Here is a 20,992-nt window from a genome sequence, read left to right as displayed (position 1 = left end):
TTACATTGACTGTTCTATTTATTAAAAATTATTATAAATTACTATGATTGCACATTGTACATTTAGACAGAGATGTAACATAAAGATTTTTACTCCTCATTTATGTGAAGGATGTAAGAAATAAAGTCAATTCATTCAAGTTATTATACCAATATTTTCATATTTTTAAAATACTAATGTATTAATATTTTTCTTCTGTGAACAGAATATTTTGTTTGCTGATAAGAGTGTTGACTCACCGATCAAGATTGTAGATTTTGGGTTTGCAAAAGTTAAGCCTTGTGATAACCAGCCACTGAGGACACCGTGCTTCACTTTACAATATGCAGCTCCTGAGGTTCTCAAGCAAAATGGATACGATGAGTCTTGCGACCTATGGAGCCTAGGAGTAATACTTGTAAGTTTACAAAGCAGCAACAAATTATGTCATAAAAACAACTGCTGAATATCAGAGGGATGAGCAACATCCGTGGAAGCACATCCTGGGATCAGAATGAAGATCTGTATAAACTAAACACTGCAGTACAATTGGTATGATGGTACAGTGCCTATAAAAAGTATTCACCCCCTTGGAAATGTTCATGTTTTATTGTTTTACAACATTGAATCACAGAGGATTTAATTTGGCTTTTTTGACACTGATCAACAGAAAAAGACACGTGTCAAAATAAAAATCGATCTCTACAAAGTGATCTAAATTAATTACAAATATAAAACACAAAATAATTGATTCCTTAAGTATTCACTCCCTTCAAGTCAGTATGTAGTAGATGCATCTTTGGCAACAATTACAGCCATGAGTCTGTGTGGATAGGTCTCTATCAGCTCAGCACATCTGGACACTGCAAATTTTTCCCATTCTTCTTTACAGAAGTGCTCAAGCTCTATCTAATTGCATGGGGATCATGTGTGAACAGCCCTTTTTAAGTCCAGCCACAAATTCTCAATTGGATTCTCAACTGGATTCTCATTACCAGTGATGATTTGGTGTGTCATATTAAAGTGGATAAATACTTATGCAATCAATTATTTAGTGTTTTATATTTGTAATTAATTTAGATCACTTTGTAGAGTTCTCTTTTCACTTTGACAAGAAAGAGTTTTTTTGTTGATCAGTGTCAAAAAAAGTCAAAATTAGTCCACTGTGATTCAATGTTGTAAAACATGAAAAAATATAAAAACTTCCAAGAGGGGTAAATATTTTTTATAGACACTGTATATCCAATGATTGTTCTTTGACTAAATGGGATTTAGACTTTATCTCTCTGAGTACAATATAAATTCAATGTTCTCTTTTTTTGGAAATTCTCATTTCTTTATGCCAGGTATAATTTCATTTTAAGAATTAATACAAATCTATGTTTTTGCAGAAGAATAGTGTATTTGTCAATTTTAATCACTAACTTATGATGTACAACATGAACAGTTTCTAGCTAATTGTTTACTTGTTAACAAATGGGGGAAGTGCACATTTGCTTACACTAACGAACAGAAATTAGTTTAGCAGAGCATAACATTTTATTATATAAACTTCATACATGATGGCAAGTTTATAATCGGCAAAGTGCAAATAAAGCAATGTATTCTTTTTTTAAATTTTAGTTTATATTTTGTTTCCAGCTGTTAAGTAGGTAAGTTCACCAATGGAAATCAGTGATTAAATGGACAACAATGAAAAATATGAAGCAGTATTTGAATATTGTGCCCATATCTCCAACTGATGCTCTGATTTTATGCATGCCTTCCATCAAGTAGCATGGGATTAAGCAATTCATTCCATTAACTTTATTGCCAGTTAACTGATTCATTGCAGAGAACTTTTGAAGGGGTTGGTCCAGGGGTTATACATAACACTTCGTCCTAGTTTATAAACTGAACTGCCATTGCTAAGTTAACAAATTTCACGTCACATGATGGTGATAATGAACTTGATTCTGATTCTAAATATTTTCCAGATATTTTTATTGATTTCCCACCATAAATCACTCTCCATTGACTGTGCTTTTTTTTACACTAATTCCCAGGATTTGATTTTTTTAATTTGCCCTACAAAGAGTTAAGACTTGCCAGATAACTACAGAAGATAGGACAGAGACCATGTGAATGTGATCTGGAGTCAAATTAGGCAGCAGTGAGTAAGCACACGAATGTTCTTTCCGAAAGAACATGAGGGAACTGCTTGAGTTTTTACAATAATCTGACAGATACATGGTTAGCTAGACAAAAAGTGACCCAGAAACTCAAGTGGATCCTAAATGTTGCATACCTGGCATCAGCAGTGTGCCATTGGCAGCCTTCCTCATGGACTTGCTGCTGCAAATTTCAGTAGCCAGAGTTATAACTGACTAATAAAATCCATGAACAAAACAACAAAGGCAAAGTCATAGACTGATACACACAGATACAGGCCCTTCCATGCTGACCATGATGCCATATGGCCCATATCTTTCTAAACATTTCTTATCCATGTACAGTATCTGTCCAAATATATATTTAAATGTTCTTCTTAAATTCTTTCCTTCAACTGCCTCACTCCAAATTTCCATGCTCACCTCAACAAGGCAGCTCCATATAAATGGTCAGTGATCATCAACTCATTAAAAAAAACAATAAGCAAATTTTGGATAAAATAGTAGAGGATATCTAATTCAATGAAAGTCAGAGCAATGCTGAAGCAGTGTATGGAAGGCTAATTACATAGAATCCCACCGACAAGTAAGCTATAGGTGATGTAAGTGTTGACCTGTTCCTAAAAATTAGTCTACAACAACTTGGATAAATGGAGCTTTGATTATTATAACAACATTTTCTCATTTGCATTAATTAATTTTGTTGCTAGAATGCTTACGGGCAGGAAAAGAAAGTGTCAGATATACTACTTCAAATTGTATTGTAGTCAGATCAGTTATTAGCAAAACTGGTGTAGGATCTCAGCACAATAGACTGACTTGTCCTTTGCCTCCACAGAGGCAGCTTAATCCATTGAGTTCCTCCAGCAACAGTTTATTTTTACATTAGCAAAACTTGCTTGATTGTAGCTGGAGTCAAAAATAACCTAGATTTGATTCAGAGGCATCTGTTAAAATGCTGTATGTAATATTAATCCTTCAACCTAAATCGCTTAGATTTCCTTCAGTGTACCTCCCAGTATATGAAATATTCTTCCTTATATATATTTTGTTGTATTCTAGTATACAATGTTATCGGGACAGATTCCATTCCTAAGTAAACAGAGTGCAGCCACATTAAGTAGTGATGAAATCACAAGGCAATTTACGCTGACAGGAGAAACCTGGAACGGTGTCTCACAAGAAGCTAAGGAACTCATACAAGGTAATGTTTCTGTGAAATGTTACAACTCAGGGCAAATAAATTGTCACTCAAGATTGCTAATAATTAGAATAAGACTCCAATAGCCCAGCAAGATTGGTGCTTTGGTGATGCTCAACTGGCTGACTTTTCAAACTATTATATGTTGTTCCTATCAATAACCAATCAATATTAAGATGTTAAATGATATTATGATATATTTTCCAGTGAAGCAATAAATTTAAAGAGAATGTGAGAAACAGGCCCCTAATGAGTTTAATGGGATCATGGAAAACAGACATTTAGATAAAGCAGAGGAGATGGGGCTCTGGTGGGTTTAAAGGGAGCAAAGGAAACAAGCTTCTGTAAGTTTAAAGAGAATGTGGAAAACCTCACCTGCTGAGCCAGATGTCACACCATCGGGATTTCTGAATAGCCAGATAGCAGATTATTGCATTTTCACTCACAGGGCTGAAATGGCTAACATGAGGGGGCATAGTTTTAAGGTGATTTGGAAATAGGTACAAGGAGGATGTCAGAGGTAAATTTTTCACCCAGAGAGTGGTAGATGTGTGGAATGCATTGCCGGTGACAGTGGTAGTGGTGGATACAATGGAGTCTTAGATAGGTACATGGAGCTTAGAAAAATAGTCGGCTGTGCAGCAGGGAAATTCAAGGTAGTTTCTAGAGTAGGTTACATAGTCAGCAAAACACTGTGGGCTGAAGGGCTTATAGTGTGTTGTAGATTTCTATGTTTTACGTTCTAACTCTTAGTTTATTTATCATTTATTTATAAACATAGACCAAAGACCAAAGAATGGCTTTTAATATGAAAGCTTTGGTAAAACATTAGAATGGTGCTAATTTTAACTCCCAAATTCTGCAGGTTTACTTACTGAAGATCCAGACTCTCGTCTGAAATTAAGTAGTTCCAGTTTCAATAAATGGTTTCAAAAAAGCTCCTGCTGGTCCGCCAATCCACTGACATCTCCAAATATTCTTGAATGCTCTTCCAACACCTGTTTCAAGGTAAGTTTTATGATAACTTAAATCAGAAATACTGGTAATTGAGTTACACACAAAAAATGCCAGAAGAACTTAGCATTGAGGACGTGATTAAACACTGGCCTACCAGAACAAACCAGAAACCATGGCTGACTGCAGAGGTTCGTGTCGTGCTTAGGGGTTGGGATGCTGCGTTCAGATTGGAGGATAGATGACTCTAAGGTCAGCAAGATCTGTGCTCTCCTGTGCCATTAGGAAGGCAAAGCCAAAGTACTCACAGAAAATTCACAGACAACTTTGTGACACCAAGGACATACCGCACAGGTGGCAAGGCACAGTACACAAACACCATACAAATTACATGTCCACCCTGCACAGTAACAACAGTGACACCTCCCTGACAGGCTGAATGCCTTCTATGCAGGATTTAAAGCAATGAATGCTGTGTCATCGAGGAAAGACCCCCTCTTCCGCTGAGGAGTAGGTTCCCTGTCTGGCCACAGCTAAGGTGAGGAGGGTCCTAACATGGTAAACCAATGCAAAGCTGTGGGGGCAGACAATGTACCTGCTCAAGTGCTGAAGGATTATGCGCCACAGCTAACAGAGGTCTTAATGGACATCTTTAATATCTCTTTGCAACAGTCCACTGTCCCTACTGGCTTCATGGCAGCCAACATCATTCCAGTGCCCAAGAGAGCGATGATAACTGGTCTAAACAATTACTGCCTGGTGGTCTGACATGAACAAACATGAAATGCTTTGAGCAGCTGGTAATGGATCTTATAAAATCCCACCTTTCAGCTACAGTGGGCCCTTTCCAGTTGGCCTAAAGCTCAAACCGGCCCACTGATGATGCCATAGCCTCAGCTCTCCACTCCATCCTGTCCCACCTAGACAATGATGCCTCATACACCAGGATGTTGTTCATCAACTTCAGCTCAGCATTTAATACCATCATCCCTCAGAGGCTGGTGGGTAGATTGATTTTTGATGGAACTCAACACTCCTCTCTGTCACTGGATCATGGAATTCCTGACGGAAAGTCCCTAGTCGGTCTGAGTTGGCAGCAACATCTCAAGCTCCATCACACTGAGCACTGGTACCCCCCAGGGCTGTGTGCTCAGTCCACTGCTGTTCACGCTGCCGAATCACAACTGTACTGCCAGATTCTGCTCAAACCGCATAATCCATTTCGCTGATGATACTACAGTGGTTGGTCTCATGAGCAACAACGATGAGTCGGCATACAGAGAAGAGGTAGAGAGGTTTGTGAGAACAACAACTTGAGTCGCAGCATGGACAAGACAAGAGATGATTGTGGACTTCAGGAAGGCTCAGGTAAACCACTCTCCTTTGCATATCAGTGGCTCTGGCACGGAGAGAGTGAAAAGAACCAAGTTCCTTGGTGCGCACCAACTTGTACCCACAACACCACCTCATTAGTCAAGAAGGCACAGCAATGTAACACTTTCTGATGAGACTAAAGTGTGCAAGGCGTCCTGCCCCCATTCTAACAACCTTCTAACAGGAGCACCATTGAGAATGTCCTGTCTGATATCATAGTGTGGCATGGAAGCAAGGCAACAGATTACAAGACCTTGCAGAGGACAGTAAAAACTGCTGAGAGGTTCACCAGTGTCTCCCTAAACCCCAATTTACTGGGAGTGTTGTGAGATAGTGGCATACTCTGACAACAGCTTCTGTGGGGCCAGTGAAAGTTATTTGTTATGATTGCAAGACCCTGCTGGACATTGAGAACTTAAAGTTCTGCAGGTCTGCCCCAGCAGTGAGTTGCTCATTGGCAGAGAAACTAAAAGAGCTGGACTTAGTGTGGATTATGCTGCTGCCTAAATTAGAGGCACGTCAGTACGCAAGAACAGTCTAACAGCAAGTGATTGTCTTAGTCACTTTTCTTATGATCACAAGACCATGCTGGACATTGGTTATGTGGAATGCTACAAGTTTGATTCACTGTTTTATTGGTGAATGGCAGGAGCAGACAGCAGGGGAGCTGTGTTGCCTTGGTCGTAGAAAGGACCAGGCCTCAAACCACTGCGTCACCTGTTTGCAGGATAGAGGCATTGGAGTCAGTGCACTCCACTGGAACGCCAGAGGCAGTGTGAGCAACGTCCATGCTGGAGCAGTGCTGCCCTCCAGTGTTCGCTCACCAGAAGACAAGATGCATTGTGATTAACTGCAGACTGCTGCAACGTTCCTGGACTCTGGGACTTGGACTGTATTGTTTTTGGTGTGACTGTATTTCACTATGTGTGCCTTGTGCTGTGAATGACTGCTGGTACTGTGCTTTGCACCTTGGCCCCAGAGCAATATTATTTCATTTGGTTGTATGTCTGGGTAATCATGTATGGCTGAATGACAATTAAACCTGAACTTGAACTACATTTGAAGCGTCCAAAGCATCAGTGAGGATCCATACCACCCGTCTCACAATCTCTTTAACCCACTACCATCAGTAAGGAGGCACAAGAGTATCAGGACAAGAGCTGCCAGACTGGGTAACAGCTTCTTCCTCCAGGCTGTGAGACTAATGAATACCCTACCACCACCAAGGTCTCGTCATTAGGACAGCAAGATGTTTAGTGTTTACCTGTGCTGTGCACTTCATGCATTTTGAATTAATTTTATTAACTTATTTGTAGTGATATTTTGTTTTGTGTGCTGTGTGTGATATATGTATTGTGGGTGCACTGTGCTCTGGAGGGCTGTCCTGATGAAGGGTCTGGGCCCGAAACGTCAACAGTGCTTCTCCTATAGATGCTGCCTGGCCTGCTGTGTTTCACCAGCGTTTTGAGTGTGTTGTTGTTGGGATGTTGTTTTGCTTGGTTGTATATATGTGCATTCAGATGACAAACTTGAACTTGAATTTGAGGTCAGGCAGCATCTATGGAGAGAAATAAAGAGTCAAGGTTTCAAGCTGACACCTTTCATCGGGACTGTTGAAGGGTCTCAGCTCAAAACGTTGACTCTATATTCCCCTCTGTCGATGCAGCCTGACCTACTGAATTCCTCCAGCATTTTCTGTGTATCACTCTGATTTCCAGCATCTGTAGAATCTCTTGTGTTTAAAATTAATTGTGTTATTATATTAAAATAAAATAGTCATCAGATTTAATAATTTAGTCAAAAGCGAAGCTTTTTAAAGAAAATGTTTAGGATTTCAATGAAAATGTTTCTGTAGTAAATGTTTTCCCATTCATTTGTACAGTGTTAATGATAAGAACCATTGTAGTCATCCGTGATTTGTCGGGGCTGTACTGGATCGTGAGTACGCAGGGTGGTAGGAGAGGTATATCCATGCTTGAAGAGTTCTGGCAGTATGGACAAAAGATGGCAACCACATTGGGTTGGGGGTTGCTGGCTTGGGCTTTCCTGTTCAGTCTATGTCTCTCTACTGCAATTGTCCTTTCTGACTCATACTTCTAGCCTTTGGCATTCACGGGGAACACTTCCCTTTCTGTAGTTCACCATAAAGCGGTTTCTTAGGCAACTGGTGAAATGCATACAAGCTATGTAGCCTGCCCAGTATAAATGGGACTGCATTAGGATAGTGAGATATTGGGCAGGCCCACCTTGGTAAGTACCTCAGTGTCAGGGATTCTGTCTTGCCACTTACATTGAGGAACTTTCTGAGGCAGACTGTGTAGAAATAGTTCAGTTTCTTGGCATGCAGTTGGTACACTGTCCATGTTTTGCAGGCGTAAAGCAGAGTGGGAAGTCCTGTGGCCTATACACCCCCCAGCTTCGTCTGTAGACTTATGCCTCTTCTGATTCAGATGTTGGTATAAAGTCTGCTGAAAGCTACACTTGCTTTGGTGATCCTAGTGTTTACTTTATCATCAATGACAATGTTCTGGAAGATATGTGAACCCATTCACCAGGTTGAGTCTTGACTTTTGACTGTGATGTTTGGCTCAACATCATGTATGATTTCCCTGGAACTGGCTGATACATTATGTCAGTGTTCTTGGTATTTCATATCCTCTTCTTGGTATTTCATATCCAGCACTGAGGGCTGAGTCAACAGCAAAAGGGAAGTTTCCAGCAATGTCTGTCATAACCTTAATTTTTGCTTGAAGCCTCCTGCGGTTGAACAGAACTCTTGCTTGCATGTCTTAATGGAATCATAGCATCACAGTGATGAATTCCTTGGATATCTGTACTTCGCCATGATTTTCCACAGACCCTTGGCTAAAAGTGTTGAACGGCTTGTAGCAGGAACCAGGTCAGCGTTTTGCTCCTGACATTTCTCTTGCAGCAAACACCATGTTGATAGTCCCACATTAGTTGTTGCAGGGCTGTTGATTTCCCTTGCAGGTGGATGATGGATGCATCTTTAACTTCCTATGAAATCATCTCCTTCTGCCACATGAGCTGGAAAAGCTGATGGAGGTTTTTTGTTGGCATTGCACCACCTTCCTTGTAGGCTTCAGCAGGAATGCATCATGTATTGCTGATGTATCTCTTTCTGGGTCTCAGCTAAGGTCGGTGGAACAACCAGTGCTTCTTTGACAGATACTTAAGGCAGATGATTGATGGCTTCATCATTTATAATTGAAAAACAATTCAGAACTTTGTTAAAGTGCTCAGCCCACCTATGAAGAGTATTCTCTGTGTTCACGATCAGCGTGTTCCCATCTGCTCTAAGCAGAGGGGATGATCCTGATATAGAGCCACAGACTCTTTTTAGTGCAGCATAGAAGTTCTTTAAATATCTATCTGCACACATCTGGATCTCACCAGCTTTGTTGCTCAACCAGGAATCCTGCATTAGGCACAGTTTGTGTTGTATGGTCCAGCACTGTGTGATATCGGCACATTTTTCATCAAACCTGTCCTTGTGCTGTCTGGTAGCAGGCTCCAGAATCTCTGTAGCAGTGCTGTAGATCAGCTCTCAGAGAGTTGACTAAGCAGTTTCCACATTCTGATTGTCCAGAGGGTGGAGTTTAAGTGGTCTTCCAGAGTGCCAACAAAAGACTGCTCTATGTTGCTTCTTTTCAGCTTTGAGACTTTCAGCCATCTTTGGGATTTCTTTCCTTGTGGGTGTCCCTTGTGCTGGATATGGATGTTCACTTTACAAACAGTGAGATAGTGGTTTGTCCAGTATTCAGCACCGCACATTGATTTTATCTCCCTTACATTCTGCCTCTCTCTCTCCCTGACGATGACATAGTGAACTAGATGCCAGTGCTTGGAGCAGGAATATGTCCACGAAGTTCTGTTACAGGTGGGAAAGCAGAGGATGGTGTCGGTGATCCACAATTAATGTTAGGCATATGCCTGGAGTAGTAGAAGACTGTTGCTGTTGCAGCGGCCAACACCGTATTTCCCACTGATCCCATCCCAGGTAACATCAAAGTCTACTCTTGCGATGGAGTCACCAAGGATGAAAAGCTTGTCCACGTTGGGAACAGTGGCAATAACCGAGCGCAGTTCCTCATAGAACTTGTCCTTGACATCATCTGGGTTGATCATGATTGAGGCATAACCACTGACAATGGTGACATGCTTCCTGCCGTGTGACGTGAGAGTTTCATGGTCGTGAACAAATCATTCACACCCTTTGGAGGACCAACGAGCTTACCAGCACTTTCTGTCTTCATTGCAAATCCAACCCCAGCACTTACATTGGTCTCAATTTCCTCTTCCACTCCAAAAGAATGTGTATCCCATGCCCCTTTCACAAAATTCACCCTCTACTGTGAGCCAAGGTCTCACTCAAGGCTGCAATATCGACATTATATCAGGCTAGCTCTCTCTCTACTAGAGCAGTTCTCGTCTGTGGTCAGTCAGCGTTGACTCTGTCTAACATCGTGTGCACTTTCTGCGCATGGAGGGTGAGAGGAATAGTGCTTAATTTTCTCTGTGATGTGCTTTGATCGCTGTGATCGGGGCCCTGCCAGCCACGGTAAATTGGCCAAGGAAGGAATGGAGCAGGCAATGTTTAGGTCCTGATTCTATGAAGAGGGGACTGCTCAGCCACTCAGGTGGCTGCCGAGAGTAACTGCTGCTCCATGTCAGTGGATAATGATCCCATGGCCTGAGTCACCAGTGTGCAGGTTTGTAGCTACATCTGTGACCGTACCCAAATCTGCCGCTTCATCACCACAGGACTTAGGTTAGTTTATGATGGGAAGGATGGACGACATGAGCAACTTGCACAGAAATATATATAAGTATCGCAGTAATAAAGCTATCCACATGTTAGGATTAACCAGAGACTTTATTTCCACTCCATTAAACTCCAAAGCTATCTTTCCTACACATATCAAAGTGCGACTACGTGCCATATTCATCCACATATTGTTCTGAAACATTGACTGTTTACTTCCCTTCATAGACAGTGCCTGACTTGCTGAGTTCCTCCAGCAATTTTTTGCATGTTGCTCAATATTTCAGTCGTTTGACAGTGATGGAGCTGGACTTGTTGAGGTACCCTGTTGCTGCCTGCTACAGCAACCCCAGGAGGAAGGTGTTGGAGGAGGTGTGCACTCCAAAAAAATGGTGCAAATGATTGCCTTGGAGATTTCCCTTGTGAGCACAAGACCCCGTTGGACATAGGTAATGTCGAGTACTGCAAGTCCGGTTCACTAGTTCACAGTGGGGGAGCGGGGATGGACTGTGTGGCCTTGGTTGTCGTGCAGACTGGGCCCTCCTGCCACGGGGTCTCCTACTGCATACACCCAGGGGAGGAAAAGCCAAAGGCAGTGTGGTGCAGAGGGCTTATGGGCTGGGTTGGAGTCTGGCCCCACCCAGTGGTGCTGTCCTCCATTGTTTGCTCGGTTGAAGACAAGCTGGATTGTGTTCATCACTAGAATGTGATGAGGAACTGCTGCATATTTGTTCTTGCAGCAATGTGGCTCCAGGACAACTATCCCATGCACCATCAATCTACAGGCCATGACACTCAGGTCTTGGGCTATGATATTATTATTTTGTGACAGTATGTTTTACTGTTATCATAAGTATATGTGCGTGTGACTGTTGGTACTCCAGGGCACTTTGGCTCCAGGGGAATGCTGTTTTGTTTGGCTAAATTCTTGTGTATAGTTGAATGAGAATTCAATGAACTTGATTGCCAGCATCTGCAGAATATCTTGTGTTTTTGGCTCTGAACAATCCAGCAATAGCTGTTATCTGGATGTGTTGATGATCTATAGCCACTTAGACAAGGGACTGGAGGATGCCTTTTGCTCTACCGCAGCTCAGTTTAATATATTTAGGTTCAATAAAATATAGCGTATGCCATTTTACTACAGACTCCTAGACAACATTTGAATGGACCCGAGTAAAGCTGATTGCAAAGGGATGCGGTATTAGCTGAGTTGTACCTCATACAAAGGAAGTACATTGTGTATGTTGAAGTCAACTATCTCAGGTCATGACATCACCAAGGGATTCTAAGGGCAGGGATCTGGACCTAACCATCTAGTTGCTTCATCAGTGATCTTCTCTCCATCTTGTCTGAAGTACTTTGCTTTTGAACAAGGTTGATTCCATTTGCCAATCATCAGCCTATATCTGTTCGCAGCATGACCTAGATAGCATTCAGACATTGGTTAATAATAAGCAAGTACCTTTTATGCCCCACCAATGCCAGATATTGACAACTGCTAACAAGAGAACATCTGATCACTTGCCCTTGACATTCAATCTCCCACCATTTTCATCCTGCCACTGCCATTGATCAGGAACTGAATTAGGCCTGCCACATTAATACTGGCTAAAAGACTGTGGTGAGTGACTTGCCTCCTTCTTCCCAAAATCAACTTCCTTGGTCAGCACCCTATCCATAATCCTCAATGCTCATTTCACACTACCAAACCACGACTGCCATGTATACTGTCCATAAAATGTATTGTATTTGCACAACAAGCCTACTTGATAGCAACTTCCAAATTCATAATTTCTGCTACTAAGGAGATACAGGCTGCAGATGCATAAGAACATCACTGCCTAAGATTCATGTTATCTTCAATCAGAAATATATTGTTCCTTTATCATTGAAATGTCTCTGTAGTGTACCTTCACCAAATAAACAACAGATGGTAAAATAGATGGCTAATAATTCTCTTCCCTGGGGCAATTATGGATGATGTTTAAATGCTGGCCTTATTGGCAATGAAAGAAAATGTACTTAGTTAGTCTGTTGGATCACAACCATGTCATTCTGGAAATGAGATGCAGCTAGGGAGAAGTTTGTATCTAGAATAACTTGTAATTGGAGCCTGTTTTCAACCAAACATTAATGGCAGAATTATTTTGACCTACCGTCTGACCAGAAGTTGACAATGTTATCAGTGTTAAACATGAGAACATTTTCTGCATTTTTAGACAGTTTTAAGTACTCAGTCTGTTCAAAATTATCTTCTAGTACACTTGTTATATTGACAATGTGCTCTAATAACTGTATGATTTTGTTATTTAGGCCTTTAATAAGTGCAAGAGGGAAGGTTTTTTCCTTCGAAGTGTTGAAAATGCTCATTTGGCAAAAAGGCGAAAGATGAAGAAAAGCAGTGCGAGTACAGAGACTCGGAGCAGTTCTAATGAAAGTTCCATTTCTTCACCATCCCAGTCTCTTGGAAGAGCATCTCCTACGTGCATTGTTCAAGTTCCTTTATCAGCAAAAAAGTCAGAGTGTTTCTTCCAGTTTTCTGAAGCATTAAATAGCAGCTTCAAAAATGCTTCTCTCTAGCTAATGCAGTAATAGTCCACCCTGTCTCCAGTACTGACCATACCTCTTCCCACTCTGTCTCCTGTAAAATTGCTATTCCCTTTTCTCTGTTCCTTTGGCTCCACCACATCTGTTCCCAGGAAGAAGGGGTTTCCCTTCCTGCACCATTGATGCTGCCCTCATCCACGTCTCCTCCATTTCTCAAACACCTGAGCTCACCCCATCTTTCTGCTGACTTAACAGTGATAGAGTTCCTCTTGTCCTGACCTACCACCAATGAGCCTCTGCATCTAACACATCAGTCTCTGCAACTTCTGCCATCGCCAGAGGGATCCTATTACCAAACATATCTTTACCATGCCCCCTCTTACCCTTTCTACAGGAATTGCTCTCTCCATGATTCCCTTGTCCATTTGCCCCTCCCCACTAATCTCTCCCCTGGCACTTAACCCTGCAAGTGCTACACCTGCCCTTTCACCTCCTTCCTCGCCTCCATTCAAGGCCCCAGACAGTCCTTCCAGGTGAGGCAGCACATCACCCGTGAAGCTGCTGGGGCTGTTTATTGTGTCCTAATATGGCCTCCACTACATTGGTGAGAACCATTGTAAATTGGGAGATAAATTCATCGAGCAACTCCACTCCATTTGCCGAAAGTGAATCTTCTGGTGGTCAAACATTTTAATTCCCATTCCCATTCCAATTTTGGTGTGTCAGCCCATGGTTTCCTCTTGTGATGCCATTGTGGCCACCCTCAGGGTGGAGGAGCAACACCTTATATTTGTCTGGGTAACCTCTAACCTGGTGGGATGAATATCACTTTCTCCTTCCAGTAAAAAAAATTCCCTCCCCCTCTCCTCTTCTTCCGCTCCCATCTTAGGGTTCTTTCCTCTTCTGTCCTGCCTGTGACCTCCCCGTGTTCTCTCCCCTTTCTCCTATGGTCCACTCTCCTCTCCTGTCGGATTTCTTCCCCTCCAACCCTTTACTTTTCCTCCCTATCACCTTCTAGTTATCCTCCTTCCTTCCCCCCTGCCCCCCCACACACACTTTATTCTGGTGTCTTCCCACTTCCTTTCCAGTCCTGATGAAGGGTCTCGGTCCAAAACATCAACTGTTCATTCATTTCCATAGATGCTGCCTGCCCTGCTGAGTTCCTCCAGCATTTTGTGTGTGTTGCTTCAAATATTTTTCCCCTTTTCAAGACTGACTGACTATTACATCCTTTGCAGGTTTGATCCTGAACTGTAGAGTTTCCTCCATAACCCTCTGCCCCTCCCATCCCTCCCTCTCTCTCAATGCTTGCACCATTCTGCATCAGAAGGGATGAACTGCTGCAATCTGTTGACAGTATGTAGCCTTTTTGAATTACTTTTATTAAGGGATTAAGAACTTTATTGAAGATTTGATTCACAAATTTGTTTTGTGAACATGATAAAACTTTCTGGTATGGTATCTCATTTTCACTGATAATAATGCTACTTTATCACTTTAAAAAGAACAACTTTAAGCATGCAAATATGAATGAACACAAACTGCTCTTTGTCTCAATAAGAGGTTAATGGTGATAAAGATGGATTGTCTATTGTGTTTCAATTGTGAAGCTAGATCTTTACACTTGTATCTGTGTGATGCCTCATTTGCATGGACACAATGTCAATCTTTCAGTTTTCCTTGAGAAGGAAAATTTGATATCTGACCTAGAGAAAGAAATAGTCATTAAATAGGAATTTTCCTGGTGACGCTGTGAGATTATGAAAGAGAGTGGGAAAGTTAATTTAACAGGTGGCTGCTGAGAAATACTGAGGAGAGGGTTGAAAACCCAGACATGTTAACAACATTACAGACCCCTCATAGAGAAATACATCACAGAAAAGTATACCATGATCAAGAAATATATCCGTCAATTGCAATCTAATAGGAGAGCTCAAGAATTCAACCAGGACATTATTGAATGATAAATCAAGCTGGAAGGTTGTGTGGCCAGTTTTTTCTTATTTCCTAATTGTTTAGGATATCAGAAAACACAGATTCGATCTGCAGCTGAAACATGAGAAAAACGTGTGTGTTGAGTCAGTTATTTTGGATTTAGGAAAATAGGATACAGGTCGATGGTGATGGGGAGTGAGAGCTGGGCACTGGCTGAGAATGCAACTATTTTGGAAAGATCTATGGAATAATATGGACAGCCTAAGCTGTGAATATTTTTTGGTAAAGTAATAATGCTGGTAATTTGACTTGATGCTGCTTGCACAATTGACATTAACCTAAAAAATGCCGTGAATATATAAAACTAAATAAATTTAAGGCACTTCAGATGGAAGCATTCATGAAAAGTGGTGTGAGGTGGGTTGCTTTATATGGCCTCCTAAAAGCCAGAAATTGGAATCATGCTCTTGAGCCCAAGGGAATGTAGCTGTTTTGAGGCAGAGTAAGAAAGCTGAAAAATGACCAGAACTTTGAGCAAAACATACTGCGTAAATTTGCAACAGAAGGTGGATGACGTTATGAAAAAGTTGACAGATTTTCTGTGTTTGAACATTTTAGCATCCTTAGAATATAAATTGTATTTTCAAGACTTTTCATGTCAAGTTTCAGGCAACTATGTAGCTGATGAAGAAACTTATTAATCTTTGTTTCAGTGTTACCATTGTTCTGCATACAATGGTACTTGATTCAAAGATTGTAGTTACATGCAAAAAATGTTGTTCCTCAGCTTTTCATTTTCCAGTGTCATGTTGTACTATTTTTGATTCATTTACATTTATTTGATTAGTAGTTTATGAGTGAATATTTTACCCAGTTACATCTGTTTCCTTTCTCAAAGTGTAATGCCACACTTCTTTATGTAACCTTTGACCCCGGCTATATCTTTCCTCTGTAATCCATCTTTGGCTCCTCTCCTTTATGTCTTTTATCTCACCTTCCACAGCATTGGACATTTTTGGTCACAAACATTGACACCTTTTGATCAGTTGCCTCCATTCAATAGGGAAAAATTATTTTAAGCTTCCTTTTCTCATGTTTTTCTTCCATATCTGAGCATGGGCTCTCTGATCTCGCCTCGTCCACAGAACCCTTGAACCTTTTTCCACTAAGCATTCATTAGCTGAGGTTCTTCATAGTTCTCTTCTCAAGTACTTTCAGTCTCTACCCAAAAACTGCCATCCTTCTCTCTCTCCTCCGTAAGTCTGACCTTTCACCCTTTTATCATTGCAAATTACCTCCCAAACCTCACTTACCTTTTTTCCCCTTTAGTCCTAAGATATACTGTCATCACTGAAATCTGTATTTCACTTTCCCAGTATTTCACAGCCGAATCTTTCAAGTCAGGTTTTGCACTGTCACAGCCATGACATCTTATGTTAACTTGGCTATAGTATACTATCTCTGCATCTGTATGTAGCTTGACCATACTACCTTCCTAGTCATCATCGCATCATTATGTAACAGGGTGGATTCCTCAAGTGGGTTTTCTACCTTGTCTATTTGACTATAGCTAGAGAGTCATTTGCAAACTCTCTCTTCCCATTTCCATACACTTTACCCATAAAGATCACAGATCTGCTTGATCACTAAAACAACCTCCTTCATCACATCATCTAACTTGGACCCTTCCTCAGTTCAACTAAATCCTCACTGCCTAAATCTTCACAGATGCCATTATTACTTTTGATTATTTTAGCTGCTGGTGTCCTAGCTCACACTAAGCCCATCATCATCCCTGTGCTTGTCAACTTCCACTAGTTCATGGACAGTCAACAGATTAATTTCAGAATTCTAATTCTAGCTTTAAAGTCTCCTGTTAACACTGCAACATACATTTCTAAACCATTCCAAGACATTTGCCCTCATGTAATTCTTGATTATTCCTGAATATATTAGTTCCACCCTTAGCAGTCATGTCTTCAACTTGAATTGGCTTCAGCTTTTTATTTGCCTTCCTAAACCTCTGCTTCTTTCCATCTTTCAACTTTTCTCCCACAAGAAGCCTTAATAATTTCATTGAAATTTGGTCATCAGTTCCAATATGTACAATTTCCTAATGTGGCTGAGCTTCATTTATTGTTTGATAATATTCATGTACAACACTTAGGGATCTTTCATTATGTTAAAGGCACTGTATAACAATGTTGTGTTGAAAGAGCTAATGCTGCAGGCATACGCATGACACAAACGTTTAATTGTGTAAATAGTTGTTTTTGATATATACGAGGCAAGCAGGTTTTCAGTATAAAATATCAAAATAAAGCAATAGGGTATTTTTAATATGAGCTGTTATATATTGTATTTCAAATACAGATTAAAACTTCATTGTGTAATAAATATTTTCTTGGATTAGAGTGGGAACTGTTTCCATTACCTTGAATGTGTACATTATGTGAACGTTGTCGGTTTTTTTATATAAGACATCAGAAATGAGGCAACTATTTACATCAATATTTTTGTTGATTGTTAAATGTAATTTGGGATTATCCCCATAAATAAATCTAGCTGGTCTAGGAAAAGAAGTCTTCACTGTTAATTACAAGTTTATATTCCATGTGCTTGTTACTGTTAATTATATTGTTGCTTTGAGTAAACAAATATGATGCCATCTTTCCAATGGTATTTCTCTGATTATATTTATAATAGATTTTGATATTCAAAGCGTTTAATTTCTCTTCACCTAGCAGAAACTGATTTATAAATTAATTTAGTTGTATGTTCTGCTATGTGCAGGAAACACGGGTATTTGAAGCTACGGATTCCTTTACACAATGAAAATGCTGCTTGTGTGTTTTGCAATAAAGTATTTTAAGAACATCATTTACATGCTGTATTTTATTCGTATTACAGATTTTTATGACACTTAATTTCCACATCAATATTTATATACAGTTTAGAACTTGCTGAAATTCGAGATGATTATGCACTAAGTTGAGCTAGCTAATGTTCCTGGATCTGGGGGGAGCTGCAAGTATTCAGGCACTCCAAGATAGGTTGTATGGATTTCCATATGCAGTTCAGATCTCTGTGTTTGTCAGGTCACCCTAGCCCATCCCAGCTAAGTATTTGGTATTTTCCTTTTTATTGTTCAATAGGTGCAAATGTATTGCTGTAAATTTCTGGGAACAAGATGCACTTGTAAGTTTGAAGTACCTGGACACAAATAATTTGCAGAATGTCAAGATCTGTGTAGAAAATTCAGGTGCAACAGTTTATATACTCTTGTCACAGATGTGGATATCAGGTTTAAATAAAATTTATTTGGATCCCTTGTAAAGTTTACAGTGCCCATATTTCAAATTATGGAGAAGATATATTTCACCATTGCATAGGAACTTTCACTATTCAAAAAGATTTATTATCTTTTTTTTGTTGGAATTGGAATTGAAGTAGTACCATGGCCCTGATTCTTGGTGTGAAACTGGATGCAAGAGCCTGAGGCTTGCTCAGGCTCAGTTAAGTAGCACACTGGGATGGGAATCTGAAAGACCATGTCAGGTGCTCTGATTCCTTGCCTTGTTCATTTTATTGTACCTTTCTAATTCACAGCAGATGCAAAGACTGGCAGCATGGCATGAAAGATATATTCTGGAAGAGATACCATAGCTGATGTACAGGAAATATTTTGGACTTAGTGCCAGTCAAATTTCTCAGGTGTTCCTCTGCCATTCAGGCTGCATCCAAACCTAATTCAGGGCATTGAGCAACTTGTCTTTAGACCATAAGAAATAAAAACAGGAATATTCTCTTGAAACTTTTTTCATTATCACTGCCTAGTAGCCTCTGTTGGGTTGGGCTTTTTATCAGAAATGAACTCAATTTTAATGAACTTCCTTCCAGACAGAAATCTATCCAAAATTCCACAAAATGAATGGACATTTGGTTGACTACTGTGGATTATCAGTTCCAGTGCATCTGTACACTTGCATTGGACTTCACATTCAGGGATAACATAGAGGAAGCAGTGAATGCAATAATGAAATAATTTCTCACTTTTACAATTATTTTACTAATTTACTTTTGGAACATGGTATAGTACAGGCCCCTTGTCTGCCAACATTTTAATCCACCTCAAGATCAATCAGACCTTTCCCTTCCATATAGACCTCCACTTTTCATTAAGCAGGAGTCTCTTAAATGTCCCAAATTTATCTGCTTCTATTACCCTCCACTTCCCCACCCCAGCCGTGTGTTTGATGTGCTTGCTACTCTCTGTGTAAGTGAAAAACAACCACTGACATCTATCCTATACTTCCCTCCCATCACCATAAAAGTACATCCTCTCACATTAGCCTTTGCCACCCTGAGTAACAGGTGCCAGGCACCCACTCTATCAATGCCTCTTATCATCTTATGCAGCTCTATCCTCTTATCCTCCTTTGCTCTAAAAATAAAAGCCCCAGTTCATTCAAACTTTCCTCATAAGACATGTTCTCTAATCCAGGCAACGTCCTGGTACATCTCCACTAAAGTTTTCACATTTTTCCTATAATGAGGCAGCCAGAACCATGTGTTGTGTAGCCAGAGTTTTATAGATACTTAGCAGCTCTTGAACTCAATCCCTCAATTACCAAAGTACAACACAACATACACCTTCTTAATCACCCTATCAACTCGTGCAAAAACTTTGAGGGACCTGAGAATGTGGAGAATAAAACTACACCTGTATGAAGCCCTACAGCATCTGGTAACCCTGTGATCTCTACTTGGATGTCAGAACATTTTTCAAGAGAGTAAACCCTTGCCCTGATGGTGTACATCCAAACACCTGTGCCAATCAACTGGCAGAAGCAGTCAAGGATATCTTTAATCTCTCACTGTGGCAGTCGGAGTATCCCACCTGTTTCCAAAGGATGACAATCCTACCAGTGCCCAAGAAGAGCAGGGTGAGCTGTCTGAAAGACGTGTGGCAATCACATATACTATGATGAAGATCTTTGGGAGGTTGGTCATGGCTAGAAGCAACTCCTACCTAAGCAAGGACTTGGACCCACTTCAATTTGCCTATTGACACAATAGGTCTGCAGTGGACACAATCTCACTGGTTCTCCACTTGGTCTTGGATCACCTGGGCAATAGCAAAACCAAGATTGGGTTGCTGTTTATTGGTTACAGTTCTGCGTTCAACATAACCAGACCCTCAGTCCTAATCAGCAAGCTCCAAAACCCGAGCCACTGCACCTCCCTCTGAACTGCATTCTTGACTTATTCACCAGGAAACCAGAGTCTGTGCGGATCAGAAATAACAACTCCTCCTCACTGCCAATCAACACTGCCACATCTCAAGGATGCATTCTTAGCCCACTGCTCTTCTCTCTCTACACCCATGGTTGTGTGACTAGACATAGCTAAAATGCCGTCTATAAATTTGCTGACAATACACCTACTGTTGGTAGAATTTCAGATGGTGATGAGGAGGTGTACAAGGTTGAGTGGTATCACAGCAATAATGTTGCACTCAATGTGTAAGACCAAGGAACTGATTTTTTTACTTCAGGAAGTGGAAGTCAAGGGAATACACACCAGTCCTCATCAAGGCATCAGAAGGGAAAGGGAGACTAGTTTCAAGTCCCTGGGTGTCAACAACTCTGAGGATCTATCCTGGGTCTAACATATTGATTACAAAGAAGGCATGACAGTTGCTATACTTCATTAGGAATTTGAGAATTGGTATGTCATCAAAGACTCTCACAAATTTCCATGATGTACTGTGGAGAGCATTCTAACTGGTTGCATCACCATTTAGTATGGAGGAGCGATGGCACAGATCAGAAAAAGCTGCAGAAAGTTGAAAACTCTGCCAGATTCATCATGGGCACTAGCTCTCCAATATCCAGATCTTCAAAAGACAATGCCTCAAAAGGCTTCATTGATCATAAAGGACCCCCCCCCCCCACTCACCCAGGATAAGCCCACTTCTCATTGCTACCATCAAGAAGGAGGTACAGGAGCCTGAAGACACGTACTCAACTTCTCAGGAACAGCTTCTTTCCCTTTGCCATC

The 20,992-nt window shown here is 40.8% G+C and overlaps 1 protein-coding gene across 1 annotated transcript in view; it reads left to right on the top strand.

Moving 5' to 3' along the window:
• Positions 1 to 20,896, top strand: part of LOC132402889 (ribosomal protein S6 kinase alpha-5-like) — a 67,231-nt gene extending 46,335 nt beyond the window's left edge. Inside the window, exons 15-18 of the mRNA XM_059985946.1 lie at positions 206 to 397; positions 3,192 to 3,333; positions 4,196 to 4,338; positions 12,761 to 20,896. Coding sequence (XP_059841929.1) covers positions 206 to 397; positions 3,192 to 3,333; positions 4,196 to 4,338; positions 12,761 to 13,027 — 744 coding nt within the window. The 3' untranslated portion in view covers positions 13,028 to 20,896. The remainder of the gene's footprint in view (positions 1 to 205; positions 398 to 3,191; positions 3,334 to 4,195; positions 4,339 to 12,760) is intronic.
• The last annotated feature ends 96 nt before the right edge of the window (positions 20,897 to 20,992 follow it).

The sequence above is a fragment of the Hypanus sabinus genome, chromosome 12 (assembly GCF_030144855.1).
Source record: "Hypanus sabinus isolate sHypSab1 chromosome 12, sHypSab1.hap1, whole genome shotgun sequence".
In the NCBI taxonomy this organism is placed as follows: domain Eukaryota; kingdom Metazoa; phylum Chordata; class Chondrichthyes; order Myliobatiformes; family Dasyatidae; genus Hypanus; species Hypanus sabinus.
Note: the sequence above shows the minus strand (reverse complement) of the source record. Positions and strands in the feature narration are given on the sequence as shown.